The 20314-nt window shown below is 44.0% G+C and overlaps 1 protein-coding gene across 1 annotated transcript in view; it reads left to right on the top strand.

Annotated features, from left to right (window-relative positions):
- Positions 1-20314, top strand: part of PTPN3 (protein tyrosine phosphatase non-receptor type 3) — a 268489-nt gene that overhangs the window by 246124 nt on the left and 2051 nt on the right. Inside the window, exons 24-26 of the mRNA XM_040353487.1 lie at positions 4961-5089; positions 8112-8257; positions 16594-16729. Coding sequence (XP_040209421.1) covers positions 4961-5089; positions 8112-8257; positions 16594-16729 — 411 coding nt within the window. The remainder of the gene's footprint in view (positions 1-4960; positions 5090-8111; positions 8258-16593; positions 16730-20314) is intronic.

Genomic DNA, 20314 nt, shown 5'->3' with positions numbered 1-20314 from the left:
GATTTGGGGCATGCATCCTCAGAAGAGGTTGATTTACCCTCTGGAGATCTGGCAGAAGGTCAGCTGGAAGTAGTGGACTCTGAGGATTCCACTTTGGGAGAACCCTTTTCGGCGTCGCAATCCGAAAAATTGTGGGTCCAGTCCCTCACTGAGATGGTCCGTTCGGCCTTCAAGTTGCCACTTTCAGAACCAGCTTCAAGTGCAATCTCATCTTTAGGCTCCTTAAAAGCTCCTCAAGCTAATTATTCCTTCCCGGTTCACCCCCTGCTGGAAGGGCTTATCTACAAGGATTGGGAACATCCAGATAGATATTTTCTTCCTCCTAAGAAGTTTTCGGTTTTATACCCCATGGAGGAACAATTCACTAAAAGATGGGGCATCCCCAAGGTTGACGCAGCTGTGTCCTGCGTAAACAAATCTTTGACCTGTCCAGTAGACAATGTTCTGGTATTCAAAGATCCGACAGACAAGAGATTAGAGACTTTATTAAAAACCTCTTTTGCTTCGGCGAGAGGAATAACCCAGCCTGCAATTGCGGCTATTGGGATTTGCCAGGCCTTGAAGGACCAGTTTAAAGGGGTCTTAAAGGAATTGCCGGCACAACAGGCCCAGAATTTGGCTGAGTTTCCCAGAGCATTATGTTTTGCCATAGATGCTATTAAGGACTCCATTCAGCAGTCCTCACGTCTCACTCTCTCGCTAGTTCATATGCGCAGGTTACTCTGGCTGAAGAACTGGTCGGCTGAAGCCCCGTGTAAAAAATTACTGGCGGGGTTTCCCTTTCATGGAGAGCGTTTGTTTGGGGAAGATCTGGATGCTTACATTCAGAAAATTTCCAGTGGCAAAAGTACACTGTTGCCAGTAAAGAAAAGGTTTAGGGGTCTCCCCTCCTTTAAGCGATCCTCCTCTCCTATCCCTAGTACTTCCGGTACCAGGCAGTTCCGACGGCCTCCTGGACGATTCAATGCAGGTGGGAAGCCACAGGGCCAGCCTCAGGCTTCCAAAAAACCTTGGAACCGTAAGCCACAGGCCAAGCCAGCAACTAAGTCAGCATTATGAAGGTTCTCCCCCACTCAGCCGGGTGGGGGGGAAGACTTCAGCTGTTTGCGGAGGCTTGGCTAGACAGGATCCAAGACAGGTGGGTCCTCTCTACGGTCTCCGGGGGCTACAAGCTGGAGTTGAGCGAATTTCCTCCACCGCGCTTCTTTACCTCGAACGTCCCAAAGGACCTCGGCAAAAGAAGGTCCTTAGCATTGGCCTTAGATCATCTGTTATCCCAAGGGGTAATCAGAGAGCTGCCAGTGGAAGAACAAGGTTTGGGGTTTTATTCCAATCTCTTCACCGTCCCCAAACCAACCGGGGATGTAAGACCCATCCTGGACCTCAAGGCCTAAAACTAGTTCCTAAGGGTCCAATCATTCCGGATGGAATCGATCAGGTCAGTGGTGGCCTCCCTGCAAGGAGGGGAACTACTAGCGTCCATCGATATAAAGGACGCATACTTGCACGTTCCTATCTTTCTCGACCATCAGAAGCTGCTTCGCTTCGCGGTAAATCAGCGCCACTTCCAATTCGTGGCCTTACCTTTTGGTCTGGCCACCGCTCCTCGTGTTTTCACGAAAGTATTGGCTCCACTGTTAGCCTATCTAAGGTCTCAAGGCATATCCATAGTAGCCTATCTAGACGACCTATTGGTAGTAGACCGGTCAGTGGCCGATCTAAACTCAGCGGTACACAGAACCGTAAAATTTCTGGAATCCATGGGTTGGGTTCTCAACCTGGACAAGTCAGCCTTAATGCCTGTGCAAAGGCTCGAATATTTGGGTCTACTCATAGACACAAAGCTAAAAAGGGTCTTCCTGCCCCAAAGGAAGTTCGAGGCTTTAAGAGAACTAGTTCAACTAGTCAAAGCAAAGCGTCAGCCTCCCATTCGCCTCTGTATGAGGTTACTGGGAAAGATGGTAGCCTCGTTCGAGGCCGTCCCATTTGCGCAGTTCCACTCAAGGGAGCTTCAACATGCCATTCTGTCCGCTTGGAACAAAAAGGTTCAAGCCTTGGATCTCCCTATGTCTCTCTCCCGGTCAGTCCGGCAGAGCCCTTGTTGGTGGCTGGTTCCCCGGAACCTGCTAAAGGGGAAGTCCTTTGTTCCCGTGACATGGCAGGTTGTGACCACGGACGCCAGTCTGCTAGGCTGGGGTGCAGTCCTGGGAGGTTTTGTCTCTCCAGGGGAAATGGTCAGCCTCCGAGAGGTCTCTACCCATAAATCTGCTGGAAATTCGAGCAGTCTATCTAGCCCTGTCAGCTTGGTCAGACAGGTTGAAGGGTCTTCCGGTCAGGATTCAATCAGACAATGTCACTGCCGTGGCATACATAAATCACCAGGGGGGCACAAGAAGTCGTGCAGCCCAAAGAGAGGTGAATCGAATCCTGACCTGGGCAGAGAAATATGTCCCATGCATATCTGCAGTGTTCATTCCGGGAATAGACAATTGGCGAGCAGACTACCTAAGCCGCCAACAGGTGCTTCCAGGGGAATGGACTCTTCACCCCGACATCTTCCAGAGCATTTGTCAGAGGTGGGGAACACCAGATGTCGATCTCTTTGCATCGAGGTTCAATGCAAAGGTGGGCAACTTTCTGTCCCGGACAAGGGATCCACTTGCTTACGGCACGGATGCACTGGTGTTCCCATGGGATCAGTTCTCCCTAATGTATGCGTTTCCTCCGCTGCAATTATTACCCCGTCTTCTTCGCAGGGTAAAGTCGGAAGGAAGGCCAGTGATTCTGGTGGCTCCAGCGTGGCCCAGAAGGGCCTGGTTCGCGGACATTGTAAGGATGTCCGTGGGGCAACCGTGGTCCCTTCCGCTTCGGCCAGACCTATTGTCCCAGGGGCCAATATTCCATCCTTCCTTACCGTCTCTCAATTTGACGGTCTGGCTATTGAGTCCCATATCTTAAAGAAAAGGGGTCTCTCTAATGCGGTGGCATCTACTTTGATTAATGCCAGAAAACCGGCATCCAGACTTATCTATTACCGAGTTTGGAAATCTTATGTGGCCTGGTGCGAGACCAGGGGTTGGCATCCCCGGAGGTATCTCATTGGCAGAATTCTGGAGTTTCTGCAGTTAGGGGCAGACATGAAGTTGGCCCTAAGCACCATTAAAGGCCAGATCTCGGCCTTATCGATTTTTTTCCAAAGGCCACTAGCTACACATTCCCTGATCAAAACCTTTTTGCAAGGTATGATCCGGCTTAGTCCACCAGTCAAGATTCCCTTGTGTCCATGGGATCTGAATCTGGTCCTTTCTGTCTTACAGAAACAACCATTTGAGCCCTTGGCTCATATTCCTTTGGTCCTTCTGACCAGGAAGGTGATATTTTTGGTAGCCATAACCTCCGCCAGGAGGGTTTCGGAGTTGGCGGCCTTGTCTTGTAAGGAACCGTACCTTATATTCCATAAGGATAGAGTGGTCCTACGGCCCCACCCGGCTTTCCTACCTAAAGTTGTTTCAAAATTTCATTTGAATCAGGATCTTGTTCTCCCGTCTTTTTTCTCAGAACCTAGTTCTGCAAGGGAGAAGTCTTTACATACGCTAGACGTATTAAGAGCAGTTAAGATCTATCTTAAGGCTACTGCCCAGGTCCGGAAAACTGATACATTGTTTATCCTGCCAGAAGGTCCCAGATGTGGGCAGGCAGCGTCGAAGTCCACTATCTCCAAATGGATTCGGCAGGTCATTACTCAAGCCTATGGCTTGAGGGGAAAGGTTCCCCCGTTTAAGGTTAAAGCACATTCCACTAGAGCGGTGGGTACTTCCTGGGCAGTGCATCATCAAGCCTCCATGGCTCAAGTCTGCAAGGCCGCGACATGGTCATCTGTCCATACTTTCACTAAGTTTTATCAATTGGACATAAGAAAGAATGAGGAGAGCGCCTTTGGGCGCAGTGTGCTGCAGGCTGCAGTCTGATTCCTCATGTCTGATGGCGCCCGGCTTATTTCTTGGGGTCTCCCTCCCCTCATAGCATTGCTTTAGGACATCCCACATAGTAATTACTATGCTTCTCTGTGTCCCGTGATGTACGATAAAGAAAATAGGATTTTTATAACAGCTTACCTGTAAAATCCTTTTCTTTTGAAGTACATCACGGGACACAGAGCACCCGCCCCTCTTATGGGGTATTTGGGACACTTATTGCTTGCTACAAAACTGAGGCACTCCCGGTATGGGAGGGGTTATATAGGGGAGGGAACTTCTTGCCTTAAGGGCGTGCCAGTGTCCACACCTGAAGGTACTCTCTATAACCCACATAGTAATTACTATGCTTCTCTGTGTCCCGTGATGTACTTCAAAAGAAAAGGATTTTACAGGTAAGCTGTTATAAAAATCCTATTATTGTCACTCTGATGTACCAATAAACTACACTTCAAGGATTCCAGGCTTGCCGGCTCTTCTTGCTATTGTTGCATTGGAGTATGTTGGGATACATCGAGCATCGGCACCTGTGAGTGGACCTGGTGTATGCATTGGGTTGTCCCCACGATCTACATGTTGTTGACCCCCGCTCTAAAGGCTGGTACACACAGGCCGAATATATGCTTGTTCAACTGAAACTGGCTGACACTTGGACCGTGTGTACAGCAGCCTGTCTAACAACCGACTTTTATAAAATGGGCAATGCTGGAAAACCAGTATCCAATTAGCGCTCGCAGCCAATGGCAAAATAGCTCATCGGGGAGATGGCCACACTAACATCAATTAGATTGACGACCTCTCTGTTTATTTTATGTTTATCTCGCTGGGTTGAAAGAAAATAACTCCCTGTGTGTACCTAGCATAAGATTTCTTGTCTGACAATCTCAAATGAAGGTTGTGTACTTTCAGTATACACGTTGTAAATTATAGCATTTTCCAAGGCATGGCATATATAATAAAAGTGTATGCTGCTTTCTTTCCTGCAGACGAAATGTCATCAGTACTGGCCTGATCCCCCTGAGTTAATGGAATATGGGAAATTTAGGGTGAAATGTAACTCGGAAGACTGTACAATTGCTTATGTATTCAGGGAAATGATGATAACAAACACTGAGGTAAGAGTAGAAGTACATTTCATAACATAGTCACTTGGTTTTAAATTCTGCTACACAATGAATTAAATGTGCTTCATTTAATATAATGTTTGCTCCAATATCCTCTCAAAAAAAATATACATCAATAAAACTTGAAGGTATTTTAACAGAGTTATGCTTTTAATGTGCTCTTAGAGCTACAAAAGAAAAGATCACCAAACCCCACAGAAGTTTTTTTAAAACATTTGTGTACAAGCCAACAACTATTATTGGAGTAGATTGTGTTTGTGTGGCTAAATATGAAGCCCTTGTGGCTATATTGATGCCAGTTGGTATCCAGCCCCAAACATACATAAGTGTACCTGTCCCAGTAAAGGTGCAGCTATGCAGGAATGGGGTCAGTTACCAGCAGATGTATACTCAAATTTTAATGTAAAGTTATGGCTCTGATTTTCCTGGCATTGAATTCATAGAGTAGCAGAAGAACAGAGATGCCTATCCTGGAAAAAATGGTTCGCCAAGCGCCCTTCTAAGCTGATCACCTAAGCTAAAGCCTAGACCTTTCCTAACAGCTTCTGTTGTGAATGGGAGGCCTGTTCAGAGATTATATGACCAATTGCCTACAACAGGTGTGAGGCCTCGTACACACAAACGTTTTCCTCTACAAAATCCATCAAGAAAATTGGTGGCAGAGCTTTTTTGCCAAGGAAAACGGTTGTGCGTATGTTTTTCGTCAAAAAAAAATGTTGTGGATCTCGACGAGAAAAAAAGAGAACATGTTCTCTTTTTTCTCGTCGGGAGTCTCGATTTCCTCATTGTGTTTCTCGTCGGGCTGGTTTACGACGAGAAACACGTTTGTGTGTATAGTTAGAAACCCGCGCATGCTAAGAATAAAGTATGAGACGGGAGCGCACCTTCGATAAAAGTAGCGTTCGTCACGCTGTAACAGACTGAAAAGCACGAATCGTCTCTCACCAAACTTTTACTTAACACGCAGTAAAATGAGATTAGCAAAAGCAGCCCCAAGGGTGGCGCCAATGGAATGGAACTTTCCATTTATAGTGCCATCGTACGTGTTGTACGCAGAGGCGTATCCAGTGAAAATAGCACCTATGGCAAGCACTGAAACTGCGCCCCTGTCACACGGAGCGGATCCGTATTGATCGTGTGTCCGTCTGCTCAGCGGGGATCATCCGTAAATCCCCGCTGATCTGTCGGCGGACAGGGTGGTCCCCACACACTGTGCAGAGACCGCCCTGTCTTTCCTCCGCTCTCCCCTATGGGGAATCGGATGAATACGGACCGTGTGTCCGTATTCATCCGATCCGTTCCGCCAGACGGAAGAAAAAACGGACTTGTAAAAACGGACCGTTTGTCCGCCCGTGTGAAAGGGCCCTAAGGCCTCAGTTTTCACAGAGGAGAGGGAGAAACTGATGTTCCTCCTTATTTGTGCGCTGCCAATCTGACCAGATGGAATGGGAGAGACTGGGAGAACAGGGGAGGGCTGTGGCTGAACGCAGCAGGGATCACGCTGCCATTGTCCATTAGCAAAGGTGCTGAAAAGGAGATCATGCGTATGCTCAGGAGGAGAGAAGAAGAGACTCTGGTAAGTGCCTTGCTGCCCAGCCACTCATCAGCGCCCCCTTCATATGGCGCCCATGGCACTTTCCATGGCTGCCATACCCTAGATACGCCACTGGTTGTACGTCACCGCGTTTAAGAACGACGAGATTTTGTCTTGACAGTGTGTATGCAAAGAAAGCTTGACAAGATTCTCGACAAGCCTGACAAGAAACTCGTTGAGGAAAACAATGTTTTTTTACGACGAGATTCTCGGTCGTGTGTACGAGGCCTTACAGCAGTAGAACTTATGGCATATACTATTGGCCACTAAGGAGCAGCAATGCATTTCAAAGGTTTCCATTTCTTAAAGCCTTCATTGCTTGATGAAGAGGGAAGCTGGATGAAGAGGAAATCCTCAATTCATTGCTGGTTCTTAGTGGCCATACAGAGAATCGTCTCAGTACACAGCCGTCAGCCGCAGAACCTAGGATTTTTACATCCAGAACAGTGTTCCTTGACCAGTTTTCTATCCATTTACAAACTGATTTTTCCAGGCCTGTAGACTTAACCTTACACACTAGTCATATGTGGGGAACTGTGTCAAACTCTTTAGCAAAATCCAAGTATACCACGTCCACCGCCACACCTTCTGACAACTTCTGTCTTTTATGAATCCAATAAAGGAATAAAGGACTCGGCATTCCAGGTGAATTACCTGTGCCTGATGGAAACTCCAATCGAGTGCTAGCTGCATGGGTATTGACTGTACATAGAGTAGTTCCAAATGCCATTTATTAGTCACCAAAGTGACACCAGGGGACACCAAAACAGTCTTGTAGACGCGTTTCACACAGTACAGTTGTCCTTAATCATCATTAGTAGTAGACTGTGTGTTGGTGTCCCCTGGTTTCACTTTGGAAGCCAATTCTTCTTTACATTCATGAATCCATGCTGACTTTTGCTTACTTATATTTTTCGAGCAAAAACTCATCTATGCGGTCTATTATTAAACTCTACAGTATTTCCCAATTATTTTAATTTTTTCACAATAAATTGTTTGTATATGCCTTTGGATCTATTGATTCAGTTTATACATGTATAGTAAGTTGTGCCATACACAAGACTGACCCATATCTATTTTGGAACTAGGAGGGTTCTTCCCTCCCGGTTGTCACAGGACTCCTTCATTCAGGTCTGCAGTTTGTTTCTGATTCTGACATTGATTTCTGTCCTGATTTTGACCTCATGGGGCACTTTTTGTTTTGTTTTGTGTAGCTGCATTAGAGTCTGGGAGAGGTACAGAAAACAGGAGTGAATAAACATGCCTGATACAAAATAAGCCAAGCTATAAGAAATACACCTTTTGTAAACTATATCATTATTTATTATGACTCCTCATGTTACAGGGTTAAGCGGGTATGTTTGTTTGTGCTTTGGTATCTGTATTTTAAAATGTCTAAAAAAAAATATTTCTTTGCAGACAGGAGAGGAGCTGCAAGTTTCTCATTTGCAGTACGTTGCTTGGCCTGATCATGGTGTGCCTGATGAGTCATCTGATTTTCTGGAATTTGTTAATTGTGTAAGGCAAAAAAGAATAGAAAATCAAGCAATTCTTGTCCATTGCAGGTAATTATTTTATCTGTAGAAGGCATTTTGATAACGAATAATATTCCGTATAGGGTAACTTTGGTTTTCTGTTAGGAAATTACTATCAAGATGAGTCATTTAGCAAACCTTATAAATAATCCTGTTGGCACAGGAATTTAACTCTTCCAACAGAGTGATTATGCTCTCATGCTCTACTCTTAGGCCTTGTACACACTGTCATTTCAAACCGATGAGAATGGTCCGACGGACCGTTTTCATCGGTTCACCGCTGAAGTGGCCTGATGGTCTGATGTGCGTACACACACCATCGTTCCAAAAAACTATTGGGTCAGAACGCAGTGACGTCAAACACACGACGTGCTGAATAAAACGAAGTTCAATGCTTCCAAGCATGCGTCGACTTGATTCTGAGCATGCGCAGGTTTTGAACCAATGCTTTTCTGTACTAACCATCGGTTTGGACCGATCGGTCAGCGGTCCATCGGTTCGGTTTTGAAGCATGTTTTAAAATTTTGGACCGAAGGAAAACAGACGGATGGGCTATACACACGGTCGGTTTGGACCAATGAAACTGAACCTCGGTCCATTCTCATCGGTTTTGTCCGACTGTGTGTACGGGGCCTAATGCTTAGGTACTTTATAAAAATCTGATATGTTTTAGCTGGAGTAATGGCTAGTGACAGTATATATACACAACAATTTGTGTCAGTTGTATGAAACACTACCAAGCTGAATCTAGAAAGGCCCACTGGACAAAAAAATGTAACTGTTCTTCATGGGTTCAATTATGTATTAATTAAAAAATCTAGTGTACCTAAACATTTTGGCCTGGATTCACAGACACTGGCGCATATTTATGCCGTAGTAGCGTATCTCCTTTACGCTACGCTGACGCATCGCAGAGAGGCAAGCACTGAATTCACAAAGCCAGTGCTTCCAATTCTGCGCTGGGTTTCCAAGGCGTAAGTCGGCGTAAGTGGAAGTGAGGCATGACCCCATGCAAATGATGGGCCGAGCGCCAGACAGATACGTATCGCCAACTGCGCATGCGCCGTCCCGTGGGCGCATCTTAGTGCGCATGCTCACAATCATGTCGGAACAACTGCCTAAGATACGTCTGATCACTGCCTACGGTGTGAACGTAACCTACGCCTAGTCATATTCACGTCCTACGTAAAATACGTTGGCTTGTGTTCCCTGGTGCAGCCCTTTGCATGGATGCTGCTGAGTTACACCTCCTTTATGGGGCATAACTTTACGCCGGACGTATGACTTTACGCGCACTGCGTCGGACGGATGTACGTTCGTGAATCAGCGTATCTCCCTCATTTGCATATGTGAATAGAAAATCAATGGGAGCGCCAAATACGTCCAGCGTAAATATGCGCCCACTTTACGCCGCCTATTTTCAGGCGTATCTTAGGTTTGTGGGCACGTCGCACAGATACGACGGTGCATATTTGCACTTACGCAGCGTATCTCGAGATACGTTGGCGCAAGTGCTTTGTGAATCCGGGCCTTTCTTTTTAATTTACCTTTCCATAAATTTCTGCACAGTGTAAATCAGTTGACAGGTTCTGTGCTGTGAGCCAATCGGAGCTCAATTTTATTGCATAGTACTGCCAGACATATTTTTAAGGCTTTAAAAGGTTAAGAATTAAATGCTTAGGCAGCTTAAAGGGAGACCTCTCTGCAGTGTGTGACCGTACACCTTTATTGTGTTGGTAGCCAGGTAAAACCGGAAATTTATGCCATCACTTTTCTGGCTATATAGTGTAGCAAGGATGTGTATATAAAAAAATAAGAAAAAATTGCTAGAAAAAACTAGAGAGGAATGAATTTTGAAAGCAAATGCGAAGTCTTTCACTAGTTAAAGGGCCTTTCCACCCAAAACGAATATTAAAACAGAGTTGCATACACGTTTAACCTTTTGTGGAGATTCAATTCACTACTACAAACCACATTTGATCCAACGTCCAAAAAGACCCCTGATCGCCTAAAAAAATTAAAACGGTACATAGACTAATGCGTCTGTGGAACTAAAATCAAAAAGCAAAGATTTGCTATATTATAGAGACATTTTATGAATGTTAATTAATAATAACCTAAACCGTACCCTGTCTGGGATTCCTCCTTAAAAATAGCAGAGCACTTCCTGTTATGTGAGGATACTTATGCACTCCTGTGTATACAGCCTGTAGCTGTATATCTGCTGTTTAACCACTTAAGCCCTGGAGCATTTGGCTGACCAGACCACTTTTTGTGATTCAGCACTGCGTCGCTTTAACTGACAATTGTGTGGCCGTGCGACGTGGCTCCCAAACAAAATTGACATCCTTTTTTCCTCCACAAATAGTTTTCTTTTGGTGTTATTTGATCACCTCTGCGGTTTTTATTTTTTGCTATAAACAAATATAGAGCAACAATTTTGAAAAAAATTCTAGATTTACTTTTTGCTATAATAAATATCCCCAAAAAAATATAAAAAAAAAAAGTTTTTCCTGGGTTTAGGCCGATACGTATTCTTCTAAATATTTTTGGTAAAAAAAATCACAATAAGCGTTTATTGATTAGTTTACGCAAAAGTTATAGCGTATACAAAATAGGGAATAGTTTTATGGCATTTTTATAAAAAAATGTTTTACTAGTAATGGCGGTGATCAGCTAACCCGCTTAAGGGGTTAAGTGTGTCCTAGGCAGTGATTCTAACTGTTAGGGGGTGTGGCTACGAGTGACACGTCACTGATCGCTGCTCCCAGTGAGAGGGAGCATTCGATCAGTGAAAAGTCACTAGGAAGAATGGGGAGATGTTGTAATTACACTGACATCTCCCCATTCTTTAGCTACGTGACACGATCAACTCTGAAGAAATGGCAGCACTCCAAGATCCATCAAAAGGATTATTTAATGAACGAACATCCCAAGTGTTTACAGACAGTACAAATGGTAGACTAGTTTCACACAAAGATGTGCGTATTTATTACTAATAATAAGTAATGAATAAGCACATCTTTGTGTGAAACGCGTCTACCATTTGTACTGTCTTTAAACACTTGGGATGTTCGTTCATTAAATAAGAATTTTGATGGATCTTGGAGTGCTGCCATTTCTTCAGGGTTGATCGAATGCGGAGGCGAGCCGAGGCTGGCACCTGTGATATCATTAGGCTTCCTGTATCAACTGGAGCAGCGAGTTCTTTTGTTTGGATACGTGATACGATCACGGGACACCGGGCTTCACAATGCCCACAAGCAAGATGGAACTGTACTGCACAAATTTCTATAAATCATTATTTACAGCCGAATGTCATTGCGGATGCCTAGAAAATTCAGAGAAGTGAGTAAACGCTTAACAATGTTAAATGCAGTAGATGCACATGTTTAAAAAAAAAAGCGATTTCCCGCAGAACCCCCGCTTTAAAGGGGGCGTACCTGTATGTCCATTTGCCAGTTTGTGAGCTGCTCAGGCTTTAAAAGGGGTACTAGTCATCAGTCCACTGCTGTGAGTGCCGGCAGGGGAAGGAGCTCGTCCCAACTCCAGACCTCAATATGTAGTGGAGCAGATATCCCTGTAGCCGCGCATTGAAGCAGACTCACTAGTTATGGTGTATGGCAACCTCAGCCTGGGCTCCAACCAGGCCACACCCCCAACACGTATTAAACCCTCAGAGCTTAATCATGGGCCAATCGTGATGCCATGCAGGTCTCTGCAGACTGTCCGTGTGAGCTGTCTGTCCCATACATCGCAAGGTCAGGTAGTCTCACACTGACGGGAAGACTCAATGAACTACCAACTAATCAACAGCGCTGTGGTAGTTAATTGAAAACTACAAGCCGACAGCCACAGAGGTTGTCAGGGCTTGTAGTTCATTCATACACAGCGCTCTGTGAATGAATGATGCGACTGTGTTGGGGAGCCGTACTACTGTCACAGGGAGAGAGAGAACGCAGCAGGTAGCATGTCTGATGTATGCCTTCTACCGCTTATAACGGATCACATACAGTATCTCACAAAAGTGAGTACACCCCTCACATTTTTGTAAATATTTTATTATATCGTTTCATGTGACAACACTGAAGAAATTACACTTTGCTACAAGGTAAAGTAGTGAGTGTACAGCTTTTTTAACTTTGTGTAAACAGTGTAAATTTGCTGTCCCCTCAAAATAACTCAACACACAGACATTAATGTCTAAACCACTGGCAACAAAAGTGAGTACACCCCAAGTAAAAATTTCAAAATTGGGCCCAGTTTAGCCATCTTCCCTCCCTGGTGTCATGTGACTCATTAGTATTACAAGGTCTCGGGTGTGAATGGGGCACACGTGTGTTTAAATTTGGTGTTATCGCTCTCACTCTCTCATACTGGTCACTGGAAGTTCAATATGACACCTCATGGCAAAGAACTCTGTAAGGATCTGAAAAAAAAAATAGTTGCACTACATAAAGATGGCCTAAGCTATAATAAGATAGCCAAGACCCTGAAACTGAGCTGCATCATTATGACCAAGAACATACAGAAGTTTAACAGGACAATTTCTACTCGGAACAGGCCTCACCATGGTCGACCAAAGAAGATGGGTGCATGTGCTCGGCATCATATCCAGAGGTTGTCTTTGGGAAATAAACGTACGAGTGCTGCCAGTATTGCTGCAGAGGTGGAAGAGGTGGGGGGACAGCCTGTCAGTGCTCAGACCATACAACGCACACTGCATCAAAACTAGTTTGCATGGCTGTCGTCCCAGATGGAAGCCTCTTCTAAAGATGATGCACAAGAAAGCCTGCAAACAGTTTGCTGAAGACAAGCAGACTAAGGACATGGATTACTGGAACCATGTCCTGTGGTCTAATGAGACCAAAATAAACATATTTGGTTCAGATGGTGTCAAGCGTGTTTGGCGGCAACCAGGTGAGAAGTACAAAGACAAGTGTGTCTTGCCTACAGTCAAGCATGGTGGTGGGAGTGTCATGGTCTGGGGCTGCATACGTGCTGCTGACATTGGGGAGCTACAGTTCATTGAGGGAACTATGAATGTCAACATGTACTGTGACATACTGAAGCAGAGCCTGCTCCCCTTCCTTCAGAGACTGGGCCGCAGGGCAGTATTCCAACATAATGACCCCAAGCACTCCTCCCAAGATGACTACCGCCTTGCTAAAGAAGGAGGATAAATGTAATGGACTAGCCAAGAATGTCTCCAGACCTAAACCCTATTGAGCATCTAGGAAGCATCCTCAAACGGACGGTGGAGGAGTGCAAGGTCTCTCACATCCACCAGCTCTGTGATGTCGTCATGGAGGAGTGGAAGAGGACTCCAGTGGCAACCTGTAAAGGACTCTGGTGAACTCCATGCCCAAGAGGGTTAAGGCAGTGATGAAAAATAATGGTGGCCACACAAAGTATTGACACTGTGGGCCCAATTTCAACATTTCCACTTAGGGGTGTACTCGCTTTTTGTTGCCAGCGGTTTAGACATTAATGGCTGTGTGTTAAGTTATTTTGAGGGGACAGCAAATTTACACTGTTATACAATCTGTACACTCACTACTTTACATTGTAACAAAGTGTAATTTCTTCAGTGTTGTCACATGAAAATATATAATTTATTTACAAAAAAGTGAAGGGTGTACTCCCTTTTGTGTGATACTGTTTATGCACGTCACTTCTTCTTTAGGGAGTCACTCAGTAGGGAGGCAGTATGACAAAAAAAAAAGAAAGCCAATTCACTATAATACTGGTGGAGTGGGAAAAGTATCCCTTAAGTGCCGGTTCACACTGGGGCAGTACGACTTGCCGCGCAACTTGGCAAGGCAATCTGCACACGACTTCAGAGGCGACTTGCAAAATGACTTCTGTATTGAAGTCAATGCAAGTTGCCATGAAGTCGTCCCAAAGTTGTACAGGAACCTTTTTTCTAAGTCGGAGCGACTTGAGTCACTCCTATTAGAACAGTTCCATAGTACAGAACGGAGCGCAACTTGTTAGGCGGCTAAGTCGCCTAAAGTGTCGCCCCTGTGTGAACCGGCTCTGAGCCGCACATCGCTGCAAGTCCCCTGTAAAGGAGTATGTGTCAGTCTCAGCCAGGGCTCCAACCAGGCCACACCCCCACTGGTGGAGTGGACTGCTTTTTATATGTGAATTGTTTTATGGTCATGTGTATGGTTTTACACCCAATAATGGCTTTTTTTATTTATTTTTATTCTATGCTGCCTATTGTTTTGGAGTGATTGTATGCATATGGATTGTCCTACAACACCAACTCATAGCTGATTACTCATTTAGAAATCAGGTGTGTTAGTCAACACTTGTATTCGCAGAAGGTGGCAGCAGTGGGATATTCTTTTCATAGTTAAGGTGGAGTTCATAGTTTCATAGTTAAGTCAGCAGCTACAAATACTGCAGCTGCTGACTTTTAAAATAAGGACACTTACCTGTCCAGGGCACCCGCAATGTCCTCACCTGAATCCGACCCGTCCCTACTGCGCATGCGCGAGTCATGCTGTGCGTTCTGAGTGGCCCCTGCTATCTTCTGGTACCTGTGTGTCTCCCAGAAGACAGCGGGGAAAATGGTGGAGGAACCAGAAGTGGGACCAAATACCTGAATTAGTTTGAATGAACATGGAGCTGCCGCTTAGTTTGGGTGCCCTCATAAGCTGCTTGCTTTGGGGGCACACAACAGGAGGGAGGGGCCAGGAGGGCTTGAGAGTGACCCGAGAAGAGGAGGATCAGGGCTGCTCTGTGCAAAACCACTGCACAGAGCAGGTAAGTATAACATGTTTGTTATTTTTACCAATAAAAAAACAACAACAAGACTTTAGTATGATTTTTAACTACTCCTAAAGCACTGTGCTTAGATATAGCTTATATATATAGTGTAAGGCACAAAGTTTACTTTATATTGTATCTAAATCCAAGGATAATTGTATAGTTTACCGCCGTAAGTCCTTAGGTGTGGTGCTAAAGTATTTTTTCTGTTTTTAAGCTTTTGTAGGACACCTAATGTCCTAGGATGGCAGTGCTAACTTACTGTACTGTATCTTTGGATATAAATCACCCTAGGAAAGAAAGTATGTTAGGACTACAGAGCACCTAGGTCAGGGGTGGCCAACCAGTGGCCCGGGGGCCATATGTGGCCCGCGGAGCCCTCTGATGTGGCCCGCGACCTCCTGCTCTGGAATGAGGGGTTGGCGAGCCCAGATCGCAGGTTGCCAACCATCCATACCACAGCATTAGTGTTGTGAATGAAGCTGGCGGTAGAGTAAGAAAGCAGCTGCAGAGCCCTATATGCCAATGGTTCCTGTATAGCGCCGGCTTTTGCCACAGACGGAGTCTATGGCAAAGTTCAGCTAACTCGCAGGATAAACACAGGTGCAGTATGCTGCAGGCATAGGCAAACCATAGCACATCAGTGTGAAAGCAGTCTTAGGCTCTTTTCACATGATCGGCCCGACCCAATCGGATCCTCAATTCACCTCTATAGAAGGGCAGATGTAACACACACTTTTGTCCGCTTACGCCCACCTACCTCCAATCCAGAAAAAAAAAACAGAAGGGAATTTGTCCCCTTCCATCTGGGTGGATCGGATCGAAGGGCCTAAAGAATAGCAGTGGCCTGTCATCCGCCCGATTCGCTCATTGTGGCCCGCGACTGGTTACCAAGTTGCTTAAGTGGTCCTCGCTCTTCAAAAGGTTGGGCACCTCTGACCTAGGTCTTCCCCATAATAACACAAGACCACTTCCTGATGGTAATGTTTGAGATAACATTGCGCGTCTCAATATTACAAAATAGTTTTAATGTTATATTTAGAGTCCAAAAGGGAGAAAATAAGAGTTCTTTGTGATTAGCATGCTACTCAGACCCATGACAGAAAACACTAACTGCTTGTGTATATATAAAATGTTATTGTATATGAAGATTTTTTTTTTTTTTTTTTTCATCTGAATACACTATCCTAGCTATTGGCATGTGAGCTCAGCTCAGACATATTCAACCTACAAAGTACCAGTGGGATTTGTCACAGGTTATTAAGACTGAGGCTAAAATGAAAAAATTCCAGAATGAGTACATGGCCACCAGTTCTGAATTGGTTAATCTACTTGTTCAAAACAAACCAGCTCTAACTTGCAATTCGCAGTAGAAAAGTTCACATTCTTTTCATATGTCTTAAACACTTGAGTATTTTGGTATTATTCTTTTGTGAATTCCCAGTGAAAGCAAAAGCAAGGTTTTTTTTTGTTTTGTTTTTTACAGCTGTTGGTGCAGCCTTGAGGCTTTGCTGCCCTGTAGAATAAAACAAAAGCTTTGATTAAAGTTGTATGTACCTTGGTAAAGTTATACTGCATTTCTGTTACAGTGCTGGTATAGGACGTACTGGTGTTCTGATTACCATGGAAACGGCAATGGGTCTGATTGAACAAAACCAACCTGTGTATCCTTTGGATATTGTGAGGCAGATGAGAGACCAGCGGTCTATGATGGTTCAGACATCGGTTAGTAAGAATTTTGTGTTCATCTGATATAAAGATGCTCCTTTCATTGTAATATATAAAAAGTCTGTTTACAAACTGTAGTGAGCTATTACAATGCTAAAAAAAACAGTGTATATGTATACATAAATCATTGCCACCTGGGGCATCCTGTGTCTCTGTTCGCCCCCCGCCATGCAATCGTATCGGGCCTGGCCGGCCGGTAATTGAGGCCGCGGCTTTGCGGCCTTCTGCAGGCCTATGCTTTATTTCTGTGATCTGGCGTCATCTTGTGGTGGCCGTTGGTATGACAAGACAACCAGCAATTCTAATGGTGCTTCCCTGTGTGTTTTCACTGCCATCTCCTTCCCTCTGATTAGAACCCCCAAACATTATATATATTTTTTAATCTGAGACCCTCGAGAATAAAATGCCGGTCGTTGCAATACTTTCTGTCACAACGTATTTGTGCAGAGGTCTTACAAGCGCACTTTTTTGGGAAAAAATATATTTTTTTAATTAAAAAAAAAATAAGACACCAGTAAAGTTAGCCCATTTTTTTTTTATATTGTGAAAGATAATGTTACGCCGAGTAAATTGATACCCAACATGTCAACATCCTAAATTGTGGAATGGCGACAAACTTTTAGCCTTTAAAATCTCCATAGGCGACATTTAAAAAATTCTACAGGTTGCATGTTTTGAGTTACAGAAGAGGTCTAGGGCTAGATTTATTGCTCTCGCTCTACCAATCGTAGCGATACCTCACATGTGTGGTTTGATAACCGCTTTCATATGCAGGCGCTACTCACGTATGCGTTTGATTCTGCGCGTGAGCTCGGCGGGATGGGGTGCGTTCCTGGCTCCTAACTTTTTTAGCTGGCTCCTAGATTCCAAGCAAATTTGTCAAGCCCTGACATAAATAATTTGTATATTGCCCTTTTGATGCAAACTTATAACACTTTTAAAGTTATATTTAAGAGTCCAAAAGAGAGCAAATAAGAGAAGTTCATTGATTGTTTGGGTTTACATATTAAACCTGGCATATTTGCTTTCTGTTTCTCATTGGGGAGATTTCACTTCTGTCCAAAAGCCACATCAGGAAGTAGGAGATAATGTCTCCAAGGGTAGTGGATAACCCCTTTGAGAACAGGTGTACCCATTGAAATATTCCCCCTATCTATTTTTCCTGTCACACATTTTGGTATCTGTTTTCTTTACTAAGGGGGAACACAGATGACGGTAAAAAGGTGACAGAGGTTCTAACCCTTACCCACTTTAGAGGAGAGTTTTGACAGGTACCCTTCCCCACTTCCCGGGAGACAGAGCTGTATTTGCTGACTTTAAAAAACTAAAGTTAAAAAAAAAAAGAGAAAAAAGTTAGACTTTACATGTATATATGACATATATGACATTGTTTTTCTTTGCACATCAGAATACCATTTATGTGCTACTAATGCTTACAGCTTTTTTTACTGCTTCTATTTCTTTTTTAATTTTTATAAAGCATAAATAAAAGACTATCACAATCAAAATTCATCAGCAATATACCAAACTATTACTTACATTTAACATTTTTGAAATGAGAGTACACAAATGTACCCCAGTTTCAGTTAACTAATGACCAACCACCACCACTTCTTCTGGAGCTCATAATTACTCACAAGATTATGCACTCTTGAAAAAGCACCAGATTGGTATGATATGCATGGAGCTATTAATTATTCCTCCCCTGTGCATTAATAGTGCATAGTTTTTTTTTTTTTTATCCCAAAAAATTAAAATATGCATACAAAATATAATAATGTGAAGTAGCTGCGTTTTTTAATTATTTTATTTTTTTTGCAAAAGAATTGCATTTAATAGGAATGTAACATTTTCAAGCAAGACAGCGTTTAAAGTCACAATGATGAATGCATTAAAGGTTAAGTTCACCTTTAACCACTTCCCGCCCATACCTTAATGTCCTTCCAGATGGCCCCCAGAAGAGCACACTAGCGTGATCTTGTGACCGCTGTGTCACCAATCCATTTACAGAGCAGTGGTGCTCCGTGCTGGTACCATGTGATTGCTGTGACTAATCAGTGATCACGTCTAGTAGTAAATATGGCTGCCATTCATACAGCCTTTTAGAACTACTATGATCTCTGTGATTGGGCACAGTGATCACATTGCACAGGGCCATGCACCACATCCTTGTGTCATGTGATAGCTGTAGCCAATCACAGTAGTTCTCGAATGAGTACTGTTAGAAGCATCGACTTATACAGCTATTATGCCTGTACAAGCAATCATAGTGCAAAACAAAATCCTAATCGCTTCCCTAGAGTATTGCAGTGTTACTGTGCACTGCTCTGATGACAGAATGTAATAAAAAAAGTCATATTGTCCCTGATCACCGCCACAACAGTCATATTATCCCTGATCACCATCACACCAGTTACAGTGTCCCTGATCACTGCCACACCAGTTACAGTGTCCCTGATCACTGCCACACCAGTTACAGTGTCCCTGATCACTGCCACACCAGTTACAGTGTCCCTGATCACTGCCACACCAGTTACAGTGTCCCTGATCACTGCCACACCAGTTAGTGTCCCTGATCACTGCCACACCAGTTACAGTATCCCTAATCACTGCCACACCAGTCGTTGTGTCCCTAATCATCGCTACACCAGTTAGAGTGTCCCTGCAAACGGCTGCACGTCTGGAACCACAGGGATGCTTTTGTTCATTTCTTCAGCCTCCTGTACTTCCTAGTGAACACGACTTTCCTTGGGGTAGCCATGTACCAGTAGGCTAAGCTTGCTTGGCTTATAGGAACTGGGAGTCCTATAGGTGATGCTACCTTTACAGTTACACTGTAACTGGTGTGGCAGTGATCAGGGACACTGTAACTGGTGTGATGGTGATCAGGGATAATATGACTGTTGTGGCGGTGATCAGGGACAATATGACTTTTTTTTTTTACATTCGGTCACCAGAGCAGTGCACAGTAACACTGCAATACTCCAGGGAAGTAATTATGATTTTGTTTTGCACTATGATTGCTTGTACAGGCATAATAGCTGTATAATTTGATGCTTCTTACAGTACTCAGCTGCATTCCTTCAGCCATTCGAGAACTACTGACCACTTGTATAGAGGTGACCATTACAATACATTGGTTTTGATACAATTGTTTGATTTGTGTGATACACAAGATACAATGTGAAAAAATTATGTAATAAATCACTCACGCAAGGAAAACAAAAAAAACTTGGTTGCTGCTGCTTTAAATGGAAAAATATCTGTCAATAGTTAAACCTTGTTTTTTCTAGCAATAGCAAAAGTTACATTTTGACTACACTGTCTCAGTGTAGTTCCAGCAGTAAGCACAGCCATTTTAAGACCTCTCAAGAGATATTCATTCAGGTTCAAGTCTGGGCTCTGGGCTCTGGCTGGGCCACTCATGGGCATTTACAGAGTTGCCCGTAGCCACTCCTTTGTTATCTTAGCTGTGTGTTTAGGGTCGTTGTCCTGTTTGAAAATGAACCTTCACCCAAGTCTTCGGTCCAGAGTACTCTGGAGCAGGTTTTCATCAAAGATGTCTCTCTACATTGCTGGATT

Source organism: Rana temporaria, chromosome 5, assembly GCF_905171775.1.
Source record: "Rana temporaria chromosome 5, aRanTem1.1, whole genome shotgun sequence".
Lineage (NCBI taxonomy): Eukaryota > Metazoa > Chordata > Amphibia > Anura > Ranidae > Rana > Rana temporaria.
The sequence above is the reverse complement of the archived record's forward strand: the minus strand, read 5'-3'. Positions and strand labels throughout refer to the sequence as shown.